The 14,711-nt window shown below is 40.9% G+C and overlaps 1 protein-coding gene across 1 annotated transcript in view; it reads left to right on the top strand.

The window, feature by feature from the left end:
• Window positions 1-14,711, top strand: part of ACVR1 (activin A receptor, type I) — a 35,398-nt gene that overhangs the window by 7,866 nt on the left and 12,821 nt on the right. Inside the window, exons 2-6 of the mRNA XM_009334025.1 lie at window positions 1,868-2,134; window positions 2,637-2,854; window positions 9,326-9,425; window positions 11,685-11,831; window positions 14,398-14,673. Of these exons, the coding sequence (XP_009332300.1) occupies window positions 1,868-2,134; window positions 2,637-2,854; window positions 9,326-9,425; window positions 11,685-11,831; window positions 14,398-14,673 (1,008 nt within the window). The remainder of the gene's footprint in view (window positions 1-1,867; window positions 2,135-2,636; window positions 2,855-9,325; window positions 9,426-11,684; window positions 11,832-14,397; window positions 14,674-14,711) is intronic.

Here is a 14,711-nt window from a genome sequence, read left to right on the forward strand (position 1 = left end):
GTCTGCAAACTTACTGAGGGTGCACTCGATCCCCTCATCCAGATCACTGATAAAGATATTAAACAGAACTGGCCCCGATACTGAGCCCTGGAGAACACCACTTGTGACTGGCTGCCAACTGGATTTAATTCCATTCACCACTACTCTTTGGGCCCGGCCAGTTTTTTACCCAGCAAAGAGTGGGTAAAGTCCTTGGTCCTAAAGGGCTGTGTGGACAAGGCTGTCCTTACCAAAGGTACAGATCTTCTAGGCAGGTTGTGACCATGCCTTGGGAGGAAGTCCATTTTAGATCTCTGGCTTTGAATGCCTTTGGCAGTTCCAGCCAGACAAACCAAGATTAAGGTCTTGTGTGTTACAATACCAGTTGTGTTTTACTGCTGCTGTTGTGGGAGGAGAAGGAACAGAACTTTGATTATAGGAACGTTTGGCATAATTTTTTTCTTTTTTTTCTTTTTTAATTCCCACAAAATTAGCAAAGTTATTGCTTGGTATGTGTATGACTGGGATTGTGTATACCAGTACTTGAAATCAATGTGACAGACACTGTCTGATTTCAGGATCCCTAATTAGTTTTTGCTAGTGGTTCAAAAATGGAAAATTGTATTTGTGTATTTCTTCATTGTGGGAAGAGGGGAGGAAAACAAAGCGGAAGACAAACTGTGTTATATTCCCAGTGGGCAGACTCTAATGATAGGATTGAAAAAGTCCAACGTGTGGTATGCTCAGCTGCTATTTTAGAAGCATCCACTGTATTTGTGGCTGGAAATTTTTCTTGTGTGTTAGTACTGAAAAAGAGAACTTAAATATGAGTTAAGTTGCCATAAACGTGTGTGTGTGTACTCACGGGATGTGTGTAACAGAAGTGACTTGTTCTGTCCTTCACAGTTGTGCCTCTTTTTTCTGCCAGCTGTGAATGCACGTGGCTGTTTACCACCATGGGCACCTGTATTTTCCGGGAAACTGAAGAAAAGTGTTCTCCAGTAGCTAGTCAAGAGTGGTGTCCTCTCCTGCAGAGACTGGAGTGGCCCAGTGCTGTGTGTTTAAAGGCATGTGATATTCCTGAAAGTGGCAGTGTGTGCGGTTCTGTGCAGAGAGAGTGGGTTTTTCCCAGCTTAGCGATCTCTGGACACTTTGCTGAGGAACTTAGAAGTTTCATTTCCTACTCTATATGTTCTCTTAAAAGTTCTTCCATTTACTTAGCTGAAGCATCTGGAGTTGGAAGGGAGGTGTTGTACCTGCTGACAGTGTGTGCTGCTTCTCTCTTTATTTTTTATCTCCGTGGTTACTCAGACTTGCAAGGTATTCCTCAAAGGCTTGTCTTTCTGGGAAAGTTGGTCCAGATTTACTTTTCAAGCAAGCTAGTTAAACCTGCTAAATCCTGTGTAGCTGTTTCCGCTGCAAATTTAAATGGCCTTAATTTGATTTAGTTAGTCACTTCTGGAACGCTTGAGAATATTTCCATATAGAAATATAATGTGTTTTAGCAAATCTGTTTTAAATTCACAATTTGTTAGGTTTTTTCCCTCTGCTGAGTGTCCCTGTGTAGATGATCCTCCCATGTTGTATAGCTGCAGTAGTTTGTGTGTGAGAGGTGACGTAAAATGTCACTGAATTCTCGAAATTTGAGTACTTGGAGTGGGCAGATATGAGTGGTATTTCTTTGATGATGCAAGCTCATGTCTTTGTCTTGCTGAAACGGCTAAATTAGTATCATTAGCTCCTACTTGCTGGTTCTTCAGCACTAGCTGCAAGTAATATTTCTTCCCTTAAACAGAAGGTTTTATTGTCTAATGATTTCGTTATCTATATATTACTGAAGCTATTAAGAATACAATGGTGTTTTTTCCTCAACTCTCCCCTTTTACAGATGATGAACTGAAGCCAAATACAGTCCAATACGAATGTGTGTGTGAAGGCATGTCCTGTGGGAATGGAGATCGTTGCCAAGGCCAGCAATGTTTTGCTTCCCTGAGCATTAATGATGGTGCTAAGGTTTACCAGAAAGGCTGCTTCCAAGTCTACGAACAAGGGAAAATGACGTGCAAAACACCTCCGTCTCCTGACCAAGCTGTTGAGTGCTGCCAAGGACACCTGTGCAACATGAATATCACTGCACAGTTGCCTTCTTCTAAAGGTGAGAGGTTAATTAATAAGCAGTGAATTTTAAGAAAGAAAAAAGGTTTGGCTTTCATTTGATGTGATGGGGATGAGATGGTTTCAGTGCTAGCGAAAGTAAGGGCTTAATCAACCCAGTAAGGCCCTTTCTATTTTGTTTCCCACCCTGGGGCCCACTGGCACACATCTGACGTCCACAGGTTGAATGATCTGTATTGCTGGATGAATGACAGGGGTTAAAGCGCACAGTCAGGGTCAGGATTGAGTTACTGCCTGTGAGTGAATTGCACAGGCACAGGTGGGGCTTGTTCTGACAGCTCTGCAGGGAGTTGCTGTGGTAGCATCCTTTGTGTAAGTGTGTACCCATAGCTCTGGCTGTGTCATGGCCTCTCTTTGGGACTAGGTGGCTACCAAGTTAAATGTTGGTGTCAGTGCTACTGGTTTTAAAGACTTTCTCTGGGAATTCGCAAATTTTATTTTTTTCTTTTTTTTTTTTTTTCCCCTCCCCTCTCCTTTCCAAGGGCAAACCTTTCAAGGAGAAGCTGCAGGTTACAGCATGGAAACACTAATCATTGTAATACTGGCTCCTGTGATAGTGTTGATAGTTTTTTCTGCAGTAGCTGTGCTGATCATCCGGAGAATACAGAAAAACCATATGGAGAGGCTCAATTCTAGAGATGCAGAATATGGTACAATTGAGGGACTCATTGCATCAAATGTTGGAGACAGCACGTTGGCAGTAAGTAACCTGTGTGCATGGTGAAAATTTGTGAGCTTTCTTCACTTCCAAACTCCCCTCTCGTACCCTCCAGACATGGCCACATCAGTAACAGGACCTTTTGCTGCCAGGGGATGCCACTTAGCATCAGGACTTCTGTGGTGACATTCCTATGCTCGCAAAGCCGTAGTTTAAATGAAATTTAACCAAAAGATGGCTTTTGCAAGTATAGCTCCTTTGACCTGGAGAATGGCTATAAACTGTAGTGAAACTGTTTATGTTCCTAGAAGCAATGTCTAAAGAGCAAAACAGAGTATGCCTGATTGTTGGGTAGCCTGAAGTGATATGAAAGGTGTAAAAATGTACTGCATCTTTGATATATGAAAGACAGCCTGAAAAGTTTGAGAAGATGTGATGCTAGGGGGAGAAGAAAATACAGATATTTGTAACTTTCAAAAACTTCAAACCTGACTCCCATGATCTTAGTAGAAGGGCTCTTGGATGACTAGAAAACTAGTGAAATTTTGTTGACAGAAGAGCAGTAGGAATTTTAAGAAATGAGAACTGCTTACTCAAAATTCAGTTTTTAAAATACGTTCTTGTTCACACAGTCTCTGGAAAATAAAATGACATGGGGAAGTGTTTCCTTTTTAAAGACTTAACATATCTTACCCTTTCACTTGAGGCCAGGAAAAAAGTGTTCCCAGCAGCTTTCCCATGCTTTATCGAAACTGAGCAAGTAAGGCTTCAGAGGCAGCTTGAGTGTTTGTTTCTGAAACCAATGCAAAGAGGAAAAGTTTTCTCCTCCTTGCGTTTCTAAGATAAAATCTCTTCAACATTAAGAGGTTGGAAAACATTTTCCATTTTGGTGCTTTCCCACCATAACACGCTTTCACTGCAGGGTTGAAAAGTGGCTAAAGAAAAATGGTCCAAAACACAAATATTTTTAATAATATGCTACTAAATACATTGATTGGGTATTTTCTTTCTGTGTTTCGGACTGTGTTTCTCTCTGTAGGAGAGAGAAACTGAAATGGGTATTTCTTTAAGTGAGGAATAACCTTCAATATCTTCCTTAGAAAGTGTTGGTTACTACCAACTAGGGAAGCAGTTTTGACTATGTCCAAAAAAAAAATACCCCAGAAAATGGTTGCACCTCCTCACTGAAAGTTGACAACCACTTTGCAGGCCCAGCTATGGGAATTTATTAAAAGAAAGATCTGTGGGACTGCTCAAAAAATAGAACTGTTTTGGAGAGCTGGAAACTATTTCTTGCATCTCTTTATTTTGAGGCAGAGATGTTTCTATAAAATACTGCTGTGAATAAGCGCTGGAAGAGTTACGTGGAAAACCCTTTCATTCACAAGACAGTATGACGTGACAAGTAAGCTTTCAGGGCTTGAGATGGCCAGTAAGGGATACCATTGGAGCAGGAAGGATTCTTCTTTGAGGAAGAATAGATTAAAACTGTGTAATCGGACTCCTGGTCATCTGGATGCCCCAATAGGCGTTTTTGAAACAGCCTATGTGGGGAATGAGTAAGTAAACCAGTGCTTCAGCCAGGAAGAAGAGCCTGGTTCTCTTAGGGGGCTGGGGGGTATGATGGAGACACACAACATGACAAGGGGTAAGGAGAGGATGGATAGAAATCAGTTGTTTGCCTTCTGCAGTGCAATAACAGGAGGAGGCATCAAAATTAGCAAGTAAGAGCAAGTTTGAAAATAACGAAGGTGGTTCTTAACACAGTGGTAATTGAATCATGGAACTCCTTGCCCGACGATTTTTCTAGGTGCTACAGGTTTGTATACATTCAAAGAGCAACAGGAATAAAAGACTGTATGGTGTTAAGCACATTAAAAAAAAAAAAATCCAGTTAAGGAAGTCCTTGAGCTGAATGTGCTTGGAGGCTGGGAGAGCATTAGAAGAAAGTATCATGTATGTTAAAGTATTCCCATATTTGCTTCTAATTCACTCCACTTCTAGTATCTCAATATTCTAATATCACAATGCCCCCTATATACTTCCATGTCTAATACTCCTATATGTCTACTACCCCAATTCACTCCACTTGTAATACCCTAATTAAGGGCATTGCTTTTGGGTACAGTCAGAGACAAGGTACCGATCTAGAGGGACTTCAGGGTGGCCGCTCTAATAACAGAGTTTTGGCTTTTAAATTATAGCTTCCTTGGTAAGATGGAGCAATGGAAATTGCCTCCTTCTTAGAGCTTGATACGTCCAGGCGCTTCATGTAACTGCAGGATCAAGTGTGGTGCAAACTGCAGCAGCTTTCTACTACTGCCCTGCTATTTTGCTTCAGCTTGGCCCTATATAAACTGTACTTGGTAATTTTTTAAATGCCTTTGGCTCTCTTTAATTAGCCCATGAGGCTTGATTCTGTGTTACTGTTTTAAAACAGTCAGTCTTGGTATGTTCACCATGAACTAGGCATGTGTGCAACTGGTTATCTGTCTTTAAGCACTGACTTCCAGCTTTTGCCAGCTCTTATCTCTTATCAGTGCAAGACCATTTCCATGCCATTTGCAAGCCTTTTGCACTTCAAGTCATTTAATGTTACTTGGAAATGGTGATAAAGCCTGAGAAGAAGAAATCAAAATTCTTTTTAAAAGAAATTGGAGAAGTTGCTAACTGTAAAGGCTTGGTCTAATGGAGCTGTTCTGTTTTCAGCTGTCAGACCCTCTTAGCTTTATGATTGCAGTGCCTCTGGTGTGCCTCTTGAGTGTTGGTAATGTAAAATAAAAAACTGATAGTTCCTTGTTTCTAAATGTTCATCTAAACAGTAAGTCTTTTAAATTCCAGATTTTTCTTCTCCATTGTGTGTTTTAAATTGCTGGTTTTGTTATACATTAGTTTACATTTAGTGTCTTTGTAGTGTAGCAAATGCTTAAAGTCCTAGGCTTCCTAATGGGGAATGGAAAGAGCTGTGGCCTCTTCAAATCTTGTTTTTACAGTCGCTGCAGATAAGTTTGGGGGTGTTTTTTGCCTCTGATACAAGCAGGAAGGAAAATGAGCTCTCAGTTTGTATTAAAAAGCAAAATAGCAGTCTCCTGTCACTTAGATTATCTTTTTCTTGAGCACTCATTAAAAAAATTGTTAGTAGAAATGAAATTTCATCGGATCTGGTTAAAGCCCAGTAGTGCAGTTTGCTGGAAATATTAGAAAGTTGATTATGCTTATGCTTTTTTTAATCCTACTTTCCTTTGTAAAGGAAAAAAAAAGTCCAGTAATACAGTTGTTAATGCTTTGAACTAGTACGGAAGTCCTAGCCATAAAAGTAGCTGGGTATTAGCATTTTAAAAGGCTCATAGGATTTTAACATTCAGTTAGAATCTCACTCATGTTTTTTATAAGCTTACAGTTAAAGTCCAGTTTACATGCACTAAAATTACTGGAAACTGATAAAAACTTTTGAGAGACTTGTTATGGAAAATTTTCTGGAGTATCAATGACATACCTAGTGTAGGTGATACAGGTAATACTCCTATCACCTTGTTTATTTTAAAACTGTTTTCAGTTATAAGTAACTGTACCAAACTTGAATAGTTTGGGCCAAAACTTCCCATGACTTATCTACCACAGAATGATGACTTTTTTTTTTTGAGGGACTGTTCATCTGGTGTGGTTCAGCCACTTTAGGGAGGGAGACTTGCAATAAATTATTTGGGTGTTGTCTTTTAAAGAAGTTGTAATTTGGGGCGGGGACTTGACATTTATCAGAGAAATCCCTGTGGTGCCAGACACGCTTGTGGCCATTCTTCTCGGGGCTCTCTGTTTTGAGCCACCTCAAAAGCTTATGGCTTAAAAGATCAGACTCACAACAGACATGTGAGTCTGTTGCCCTGTGGACGCTGTATGGTGCTCCACGTGGAGACAGAGCACGTTTCTTCCCTGAGCCAAGGCATCTTTGCAGTGTTTCTGGCCACAGGGCTGAGGTGGAGAGGAGGAGGGTGTGCAGCACTCACGCCTCTGGGGAGCGGGCAGCGGTGGGGGAGGTGGTCGCTGACCGTGCGGGGCCAAGGGAGTAATGACAGCAAGGGCAGAAATGGGAGCTGGGGTGAGAAATGGGCAAGGTGTGTATGGCAAAGGAGAAAGGGAGGGAAGGTTGGGACTAAGATGGAGAGAGGAGATGAAAATGTAATGGAGGAAAAGGACAGGAAACTGGATGGGGGCAGAGTGAGGGATGAGCAAAGAGCCTGTCCTGGAGAACTGTTAATCCCAAACTATCTCAATTTTCTGTGTAATGTATGTGAAATAAACCCTAACCAAAACATGGATCTCTCCCCTTCTCTTTCCTGCCAAAGGTAACGGGCTTCTGCAGCTAGCAGTTGTTGCCATACTGCAGAGGATGTATCTACAAATCTTGATCTGGCAGATTACCTGCATAACAGCAAAGTATTGCATGATTTGGTTTCTCTTCACTGTCACTAAATTAATTTTAGCACTTATTTTTGGGATTTGATTGCTAAAACAGAGGTGTCTGGTGACATTAAGTGCTGTGTGGTTTTTAGGGCATCTGTGTGGGTCTGACAGGTATGACAGGATATATTGGATACCTGTTCTTCTCTGGAATGTTGTCTGCAGGTCAGTGAGAGAGACTGGGACATCCCAAATAGCACTGGGTGCCATTAATCAGCAGTTTGCTAGTGGATCTCACTGTGTCAAAAGTAAAGTGGGGCACACAGGAGCAAAGCAGTGAAGATTGCTGCAGCAGCCTTCCTCCTCTTCTGTTACAGCTGAAGCCCTGCTTTGCAGGGGCACAGAGTTTCATAAATTCATGCTCAGACTCAAAAGTGGGGAGGATGGTGCATGGGCAATGGGGAGGCCTGGGCTGCTGTGCAAACCCACCTGCTGGTTCAGCCTTTCCCAGAAGGGTTCAGTTTTGGGGTGCTTGCCTGCTCCTCTTGCCAGAGCATGCTTCGCAGGGGGGGCTTGGCGGGAGGGCGGAGCAGCGAAGCAAGGCTCCAGCCCCGGTGAAGTCAGTGGCCTTAAATGTGTGATTAAAAGTTGGAGGAAAACATTTGACAAGCCAGTGATGCTTTTCCCTTACTGAAAGATCACACTGCTACGGCTGCAAGTGGCACAACTCGCTGGTGCAGGACGGCGTGGGTGTCCTAGGCGGCCGTGCCGTCAGGCTGTGTGGTGGCTGGTGGGGCAGGTGCTTGTGCTGGCGGGCAGCGGTGTCAGCAGCTGGCTTGTCCCCACGGGCAGGTGCCTCTCCAGTCTGGGTGCCTCTGAGGCATCCCTGGCAGTGAGCCCTGTGCCGTGAGGTGTGGGCTTGCAGCCTCTCCACTCAGCTCACATGGACCCAAAAGACACCTGTCTGTAGGTTTTTTTTCAGCAAAACTGACTCCCCTCTCCATATTACTTTAGACAAAATGGTCAGCTGAGCACGAATTGTGTGCAGGCCACTGATTAAAAAGGTGTTGAAAAGCAAGTTGTATCACAGGAATGTGTTGGCTTTATCTGTCTTAGCATTTCAATTAGAAACTGTCAGCTGTGGCTGTTTCTAGAGTCTGTTTATATTAATAAAAAAAGTTCAAGGTTCTGAATGTCTCTTTCTATGAATAAACATGCATTAGGGAATTGTAAAATAGATTTTGAGCGTATCTGATACCACAGATTGGTGGGGCTGGGACATGACCTTAGCTCTAGTTAGTGAAAACACGTTTGTGTTGCTGTGCCCTTCTAGTCATCTTTACTAGGAAGAAACCACAGGTAACTGGAAGAGTGGGAAAAGGCTGTGTGACTGTTCAAAAGTAAATGCTATTTTTCTTTTTGCTAACTATATAGGGATGAAGGCCTTGGGTATAGGAGAAATCAGAGAAAGTAAGTTTACTTCTTACTGAGGTAGCTCAAATTATTGCAAGACATAGAAAATTTCTGGGGAAAAAAGTTGATATTAACCTTTTTGAAATAGGTGACATACAGAATTGAGAGAGCATAAGCTACGTAAGAGAACACCAAAGTGCTGAAAAAGGGTGGAATTTCACTACAGCAGATAGCTCGTCAGCTATGAGTGAGCTTCCAGGTTCACAGGCAGTAAATTTATTGTCATGTATTAAACAAAATGATTTATTTATTAAACAAATATTTAAATGCCAAATAAAAGATAGAGACAGAATAAGAAATGTGAGAATGAAACAATGCTTGATTTGTTTGCTGTTTGTTGTGTGTAAAACTTCCAAAAGAAAGTTATTGCACGTAAGTTATGGCTCCCCTACCAGTCTCTTGTATGTGTGGGATGTTCTTTGAAGTGGTAAATCTTGCAAAGAGCATTCTCTGTCCATCTGTACGGTGATGGCAACAGTATGTCTTGATCCTGAGTGGTCAAATGGTGTCACTGAGCCATTGAGATACCAATGAGTTTTGACTTAACCTATCTTGTGAAGTGGTGTACCGTTGTGTATTTAAATGGGGGAGAAAAATGTAGTTTCTCATAGGTTATAAACTTCTGCTTTTCCTTTTGAACAGGATTTATTGGATCATTCCTGCACGTCTGGAAGTGGTTCTGGACTTCCTTTCTTGGTGCAAAGAACGGTGGCTCGCCAGATCACACTTGTAGAGTGTGTAGGTTAGTATAAATCTTGTTCACATATAGTGCCAAGTCTTGGTAACAAATGCAGAGAGAAAGCATCTCCCATCCTAATTTTCTGTTTTTCCTCAGTTGCTTATATAATATATGAAACTTTTCAGGCTTCAGCTTACAGAACATACTTAGTTTTGGAAAGTGAAGTGAAAAAATTCCTTTCAGATCTATGCAGAAGAAGGGGGCAAATATTATCTGTACTTTATGATTAAAAAAATGTAAGCTTAAGTAAGGTGGTTAGAAAATACCCAAACAAGCCTAGTTTGTACTTTGTAAGCGAAATAAACTATGTTTTTAGAAAAGCAAGCTCAATTTGATGTTTGAAACTGTCAAACTGTGAAACAAAATTTGTTCATTAAATGGTGTTCAATTAGAAAGCTTTAGAATTAGAAAAGGATCATCTGGATTTGAGATCTGGAGTTGAAGCATCAAGCAAAGTGGCATTTAAAAAAAAAAAGTGTGATTCTGTGCCATTAGAATGGTAACACGAATGGTTTGTAGCTTACTTGCTCTGCATGTTGCTTTGGGACTGTGCGGGCAATGATATACTCTTGCTGCTTTTTTGCCCCTAAAAGAGAGAATCTCTCTAGTAATTCTTCCCTAAAACTCTTCTGGGTCTTTAGTCTTTTTTTTCAGGACTTTAGCGTTAATTTTAAGGATCCATTAAATTTTTCTTCAGCATATATATATATATTATTAATTGAATAGTGTTAAACTTTAATTTAGTAATTTTAGGAAGCATTTGGGTCAAAGTTATCCTGAGGCAGAGGCATTGAGCTAAGATGCCATACTGGCATTAAAGAGGTGAGGAAGGCATGATAATGATTGATTTTGTTAGAGAAAAAAAAAGACTTTTAAATATGTTTTATGCTGCTGCTTCAGTGATTTGAACTCAGAATGGGTTAACACCTTTCTGTAAGTCATGAAGTTTTAACTCATCAGGGTGTTAAATCAAGCCCCAGACTAAAACAGACGAATCTATAGGGACTGGGCCTACATTTTACTAGTGTTTCTTTGCTTCTGGCTTATAGTATGTATTGAGTAGGCACAAATGTTCACACTTGCATTAAATCCAAGTGTACATCCTCTGATGCTCTGCAATTTCTGTTCATCAGAAACTGTAGAATATGATATGCATGATGATTTTGCCTGCAATATAGACATATCTTTTTGTGCGTGTATATATGTGTGAGTGTGTCTCTGGAATTATGCCTGCTCCCAAGCTAACTCAGGCTGGCACTATTTCCAGAGACCATGTGTTTTAGCCTATGTAGCAGAACCAGATGAAAGTGCTTGTGGAGGAAGTCTCTTCTGGGTGACAGCATTGAGGCATCAGTGTTGGGTATCTCTCTTCATTTGGTTATACCTGCTGCTGATTCATATGTGCCTCTAAAGAACACTGTACGGCAGAGCAATGAAGGGCGGAATTTGGATATTTATAGTTGTCAAATCTAGCACAATTCATTGCACGAAGCCTGAGGCTGTCGTATTGAGGCCGCAATGAAAAGGGCAATGATCAGAACCTTTCCAGTGTGCCTTGTCCAGAATGTTGCTTTGCTGTTGGGCACTTGATAATTTCATACGTTCTTCTAAGCTATTTAGATGAAAAGCTTGGTATGCAGACAGTGTTCCACAGGACAGGGGTGCATGGTTTGGGTTTTGGGTTTTTTGTGGGTTTTTCTTTATCCTTTTTTGTTTGTGGGTGGGTTTTTTTGGTTTTTTTTGTTGTGTTTTTTTTTTAAATTGTCATTCTGCATTTTGTGTCTGGCTGTGCTGATTGTTTTTGCAAGGGTTGATGATGTAATAGAACTATAAGGGCTGCATCCCCGGCGTTATATATCCTTCCTGTCCTCCTAACTTCAGAATTCATAGATTTATTTGTATTGTGTACACTGACCTTGTAGTATGTTGCCCGAGTTGCTTAAGCTGCAAAAGTGCTTTCATTGCTGGTAGTTGAATAATTACACCTGCCCAGTACAAACACTCTGTATACTGTACCAACATGCAAGGAGGAGAGATCCATACTCTCAGAGCTTGCAGTTGAAACAAACAGGAAAAATTAAGGGACAGTGGAGCACAGCGTGACTGTAAAAGTGGTAAAAAGTGTATGCAGGTGTGATCAGACTACATCAGTGTGATATTTGGACCATGACTGTTGAGTTTCCATCCTATTAGCTAATCCTGTCCTTCTGCCCTATGAAGATTGTTAGTTGACAACTTTTACTGTGTGTTTTCCCCCACCAGGAAAGGGCCGTTATGGAGAAGTTTGGAGGGGTCAGTGGCAAGGAGAAAATGTTGCTGTGAAGATCTTCTCTTCTAGGGATGAAAAATCCTGGTTCAGGGAAACTGAATTGTACAACACTGTATTGCTGCGGCATGAAAATATTTTAGGTAAGTAGAACAACCATGTTCATGTTTCCTAGTGTAGCTGGCGTAAAGGTGAGTTAACTGATTAGTTCACTTGCAAAGCACTGCAGATTTGCTGGATAGCTTGCAATCACTGAGATTAGGCTCTTGTGTTTGTGATAAACAGTTGAAGGGAAGTTTTAAGGGGGAGACTTGCTGGAGGGTGCTGAAGTCTGGGTCTTAACTGGAGAAAGTGTTGTAGCAACCATGAATCATTGTCCTCCTGCAGAAATATTCTAGCGAGAAGCAGTCAACCAGATTAATCAATTGTTGGCAGCACAGTGTGTAGAGAAGAATGGAGGTGCCACAGACCCGCATGCTAAGAATTCAGCCTTGCAGCTCATGTTGCAGGGCAGCCAAATGGCAAAAGAGTATTGTGCAATGTGTTAGGTGGAGAAGTTCTAGTGGATCTAGGGTTTTTTTTATAACTTCAGTTTACCTGGGAGAAATAAAGGGAAAAAAAGTGGGGAGGAGTTTATAATGAGATTTAAATATTTGAATACTTTTCCTTGTGCCTGAATAAACTGCGGTATGAATCTATTATTTTCTTCTGTCTAACTATTCTGCTTAGGGTCAAACTAAGCTCCTTTGGTGTTTAAACTTCAACTATAGTTGCCCCTTTATGATGTATCTCATTTCCCTGTGAATATGAAAAGTACAATGATTTTGAATCTTCTGCATCCCTTGTACCTTGTGTGCTCAGTTCTGAGAATTTAGAAAATGGCTTTTTTGTGTTGTGAACCATGGCTGAAGTTTAAGCAGTCCTTTTGATTCCTAGTAGACATGACCTTCCTTCACTGGTGTGCCACCTTTATAAATAAAAGCAGCAGCATGTTTTCTGTGTGCTGACATTATGTCACCCACAATCTGTCTGTCTTCAATTAGTTTTACTTGGGCTCCTTATTCTTGTTTCCTGTCAGAGAATATTCCTTGCTATAGCTCACCCTGCTTGACGTTTGTCTAATGTTTCCTGAAGCAGTTCGTTTGTTACTACAAAAAGAATTTGGGGGCCTCCTGAAATGTGAATTATCGAATTTTGCTTCCCGAGAGAGCAAGTAACTTGGCTGAAATTACATTACACATTTCCCATGTTCCTCTGTCTGTGTTTAGTCTTTCTTGATAACTGTCAAATTTGTTGGCTATTTTATAGAATTTTTTTAGATGCAATATTAAACAATATCACAGATTACAAAAGTGTCACATTGTGCAGAAATCTGACTCCAAGAGAGAAAGTAGTGGGTGTTCTTTCTGACAAATGTCATATGTGGGCTTTAATAAACATGATTTGTTCCTCTAACTTAGGAATAAAACTTTTGTTGCTTCCCAGCTAAAGCTGTTGAGGTCAACAGTGTGCTGATACACAATAAATTCAGAGGTAACAGGAAGGGAGCTACTCCTGAATTTTGGGTTCAGTTTTAAGACACCACTTTTTTGAAAGCAGTTCTTGAGGTTCATGAATTCCGAAGAGAAATTTTTCCCTGTTCCTTTGTGGAAAATCATTGTGAAATACAGCTATGATGCATAAAGGTGCTCTGCCTTACCTCACCATGGAAGTAAGTTGCACACCGGTTGAACTGTCTAGCATTTAAAGTAGAAGAATTACTATGCTTTGTTTTCTGGTATGCCAATCTTCTGGTGCTGCCACACTCTCCTTAGCCATCTGCCACTTTTTATATCCCGTGGCTCTGTTGTGAGCTGGTGTACAGTTAAGGAGATCAGGCATTTGGAGCCTATAGCAGTTCAGAGCAGTCCTATAGCTCTGATAAATTACCAGGCTGCAGCAATCCGTCTGCAGCCTTTTAAGCAATCAGAGATCATTGGAGAGGAAGTTGTTGCTGTGGTGAGGTGTGCTTTTTTCAGTCTATATTTGGTCAGAAGGGTGTGACGTTTCAGAAGGGGACAGCAAGCTTTTCACATGTCAAGGCTGATTGTTGAAGTGCTCCAAATAGATTTACCTTGGATGTAAGTGTGAAGCTAGCACAACATACTGTGTCTGTTTGTCGGGATGTGATACGTATGTGAAACGTGTTTAACTGTTTTCTCAGCAGCCTGTGCTGCCTGCTTGTTGTCCTTAAAAATGGAAATGATTAATTATGACTTGCCTATTTGAGGTATTGCTTCTCTCCAGTGTAATCCTGTTGAGTGGACAGCAGCAGATGTGCTACAACCTGGTGGTCTTTTTGTTTAACTGGAAAATTCCTCACCACTAAGTCCTTCAGAAAGAAGGGGAAAAAAACCAAAACCCAAAAACCACCAATTTTTTTTAAGTATGTCATCCTAATAAGTGGTTGTGTTTTGGTGTGACTGACAAAATACATAAATACATTCTTGTGAACAGACTTGAGTTAAAGTTCCAGAATATGTCAGCTCTCTTCATCATGGTAGTATCTGCAGTCTGTTTTCAGTGCAGTACAATTGTGGAAAAGTTTTAATTAAACAGAGTTTTAAATTGTAAGAGCGGCCTAGTAGTATTGATTCTTTTCTTGGGGGAGTCTTGAAGGAGCTCTGTCATTTTATTTTGTTGTTTCTCCTTTTTTCTTCCTCTTTCTAGGTTTTATTGCATCTGATATGACTTCCAGAAACTCTAGTACCCAGTTGTGGTTAATTACCCACTACCATGAAATGGGGTCTCTGTATGACTATCTACAGCTCACTACCTTGGACACTGTCAGCTGCCTACGCATAGTACTGTCAATAGCTAGTGGTCTTGCACATTTGCACATAGAGATATTTGGAACCCAGGGGAAGCCTGCCATTTCTCATCGGGACTTGAAGAGCAAAAATATCCTTGTTAAGAAAAACGGACAGTGCTGCATAGCAGATTTAGGTGAGTTCATTTTGATGCTAATATACTCAGTGCATTCC

The sequence above is a fragment of the Pygoscelis adeliae genome, unplaced genomic scaffold, assembly GCF_000699105.1.
Source record: "Pygoscelis adeliae isolate BGI_AS28 unplaced genomic scaffold, ASM69910v1 Scaffold131, whole genome shotgun sequence".
Lineage (NCBI taxonomy): Eukaryota > Metazoa > Chordata > Aves > Sphenisciformes > Spheniscidae > Pygoscelis > Pygoscelis adeliae.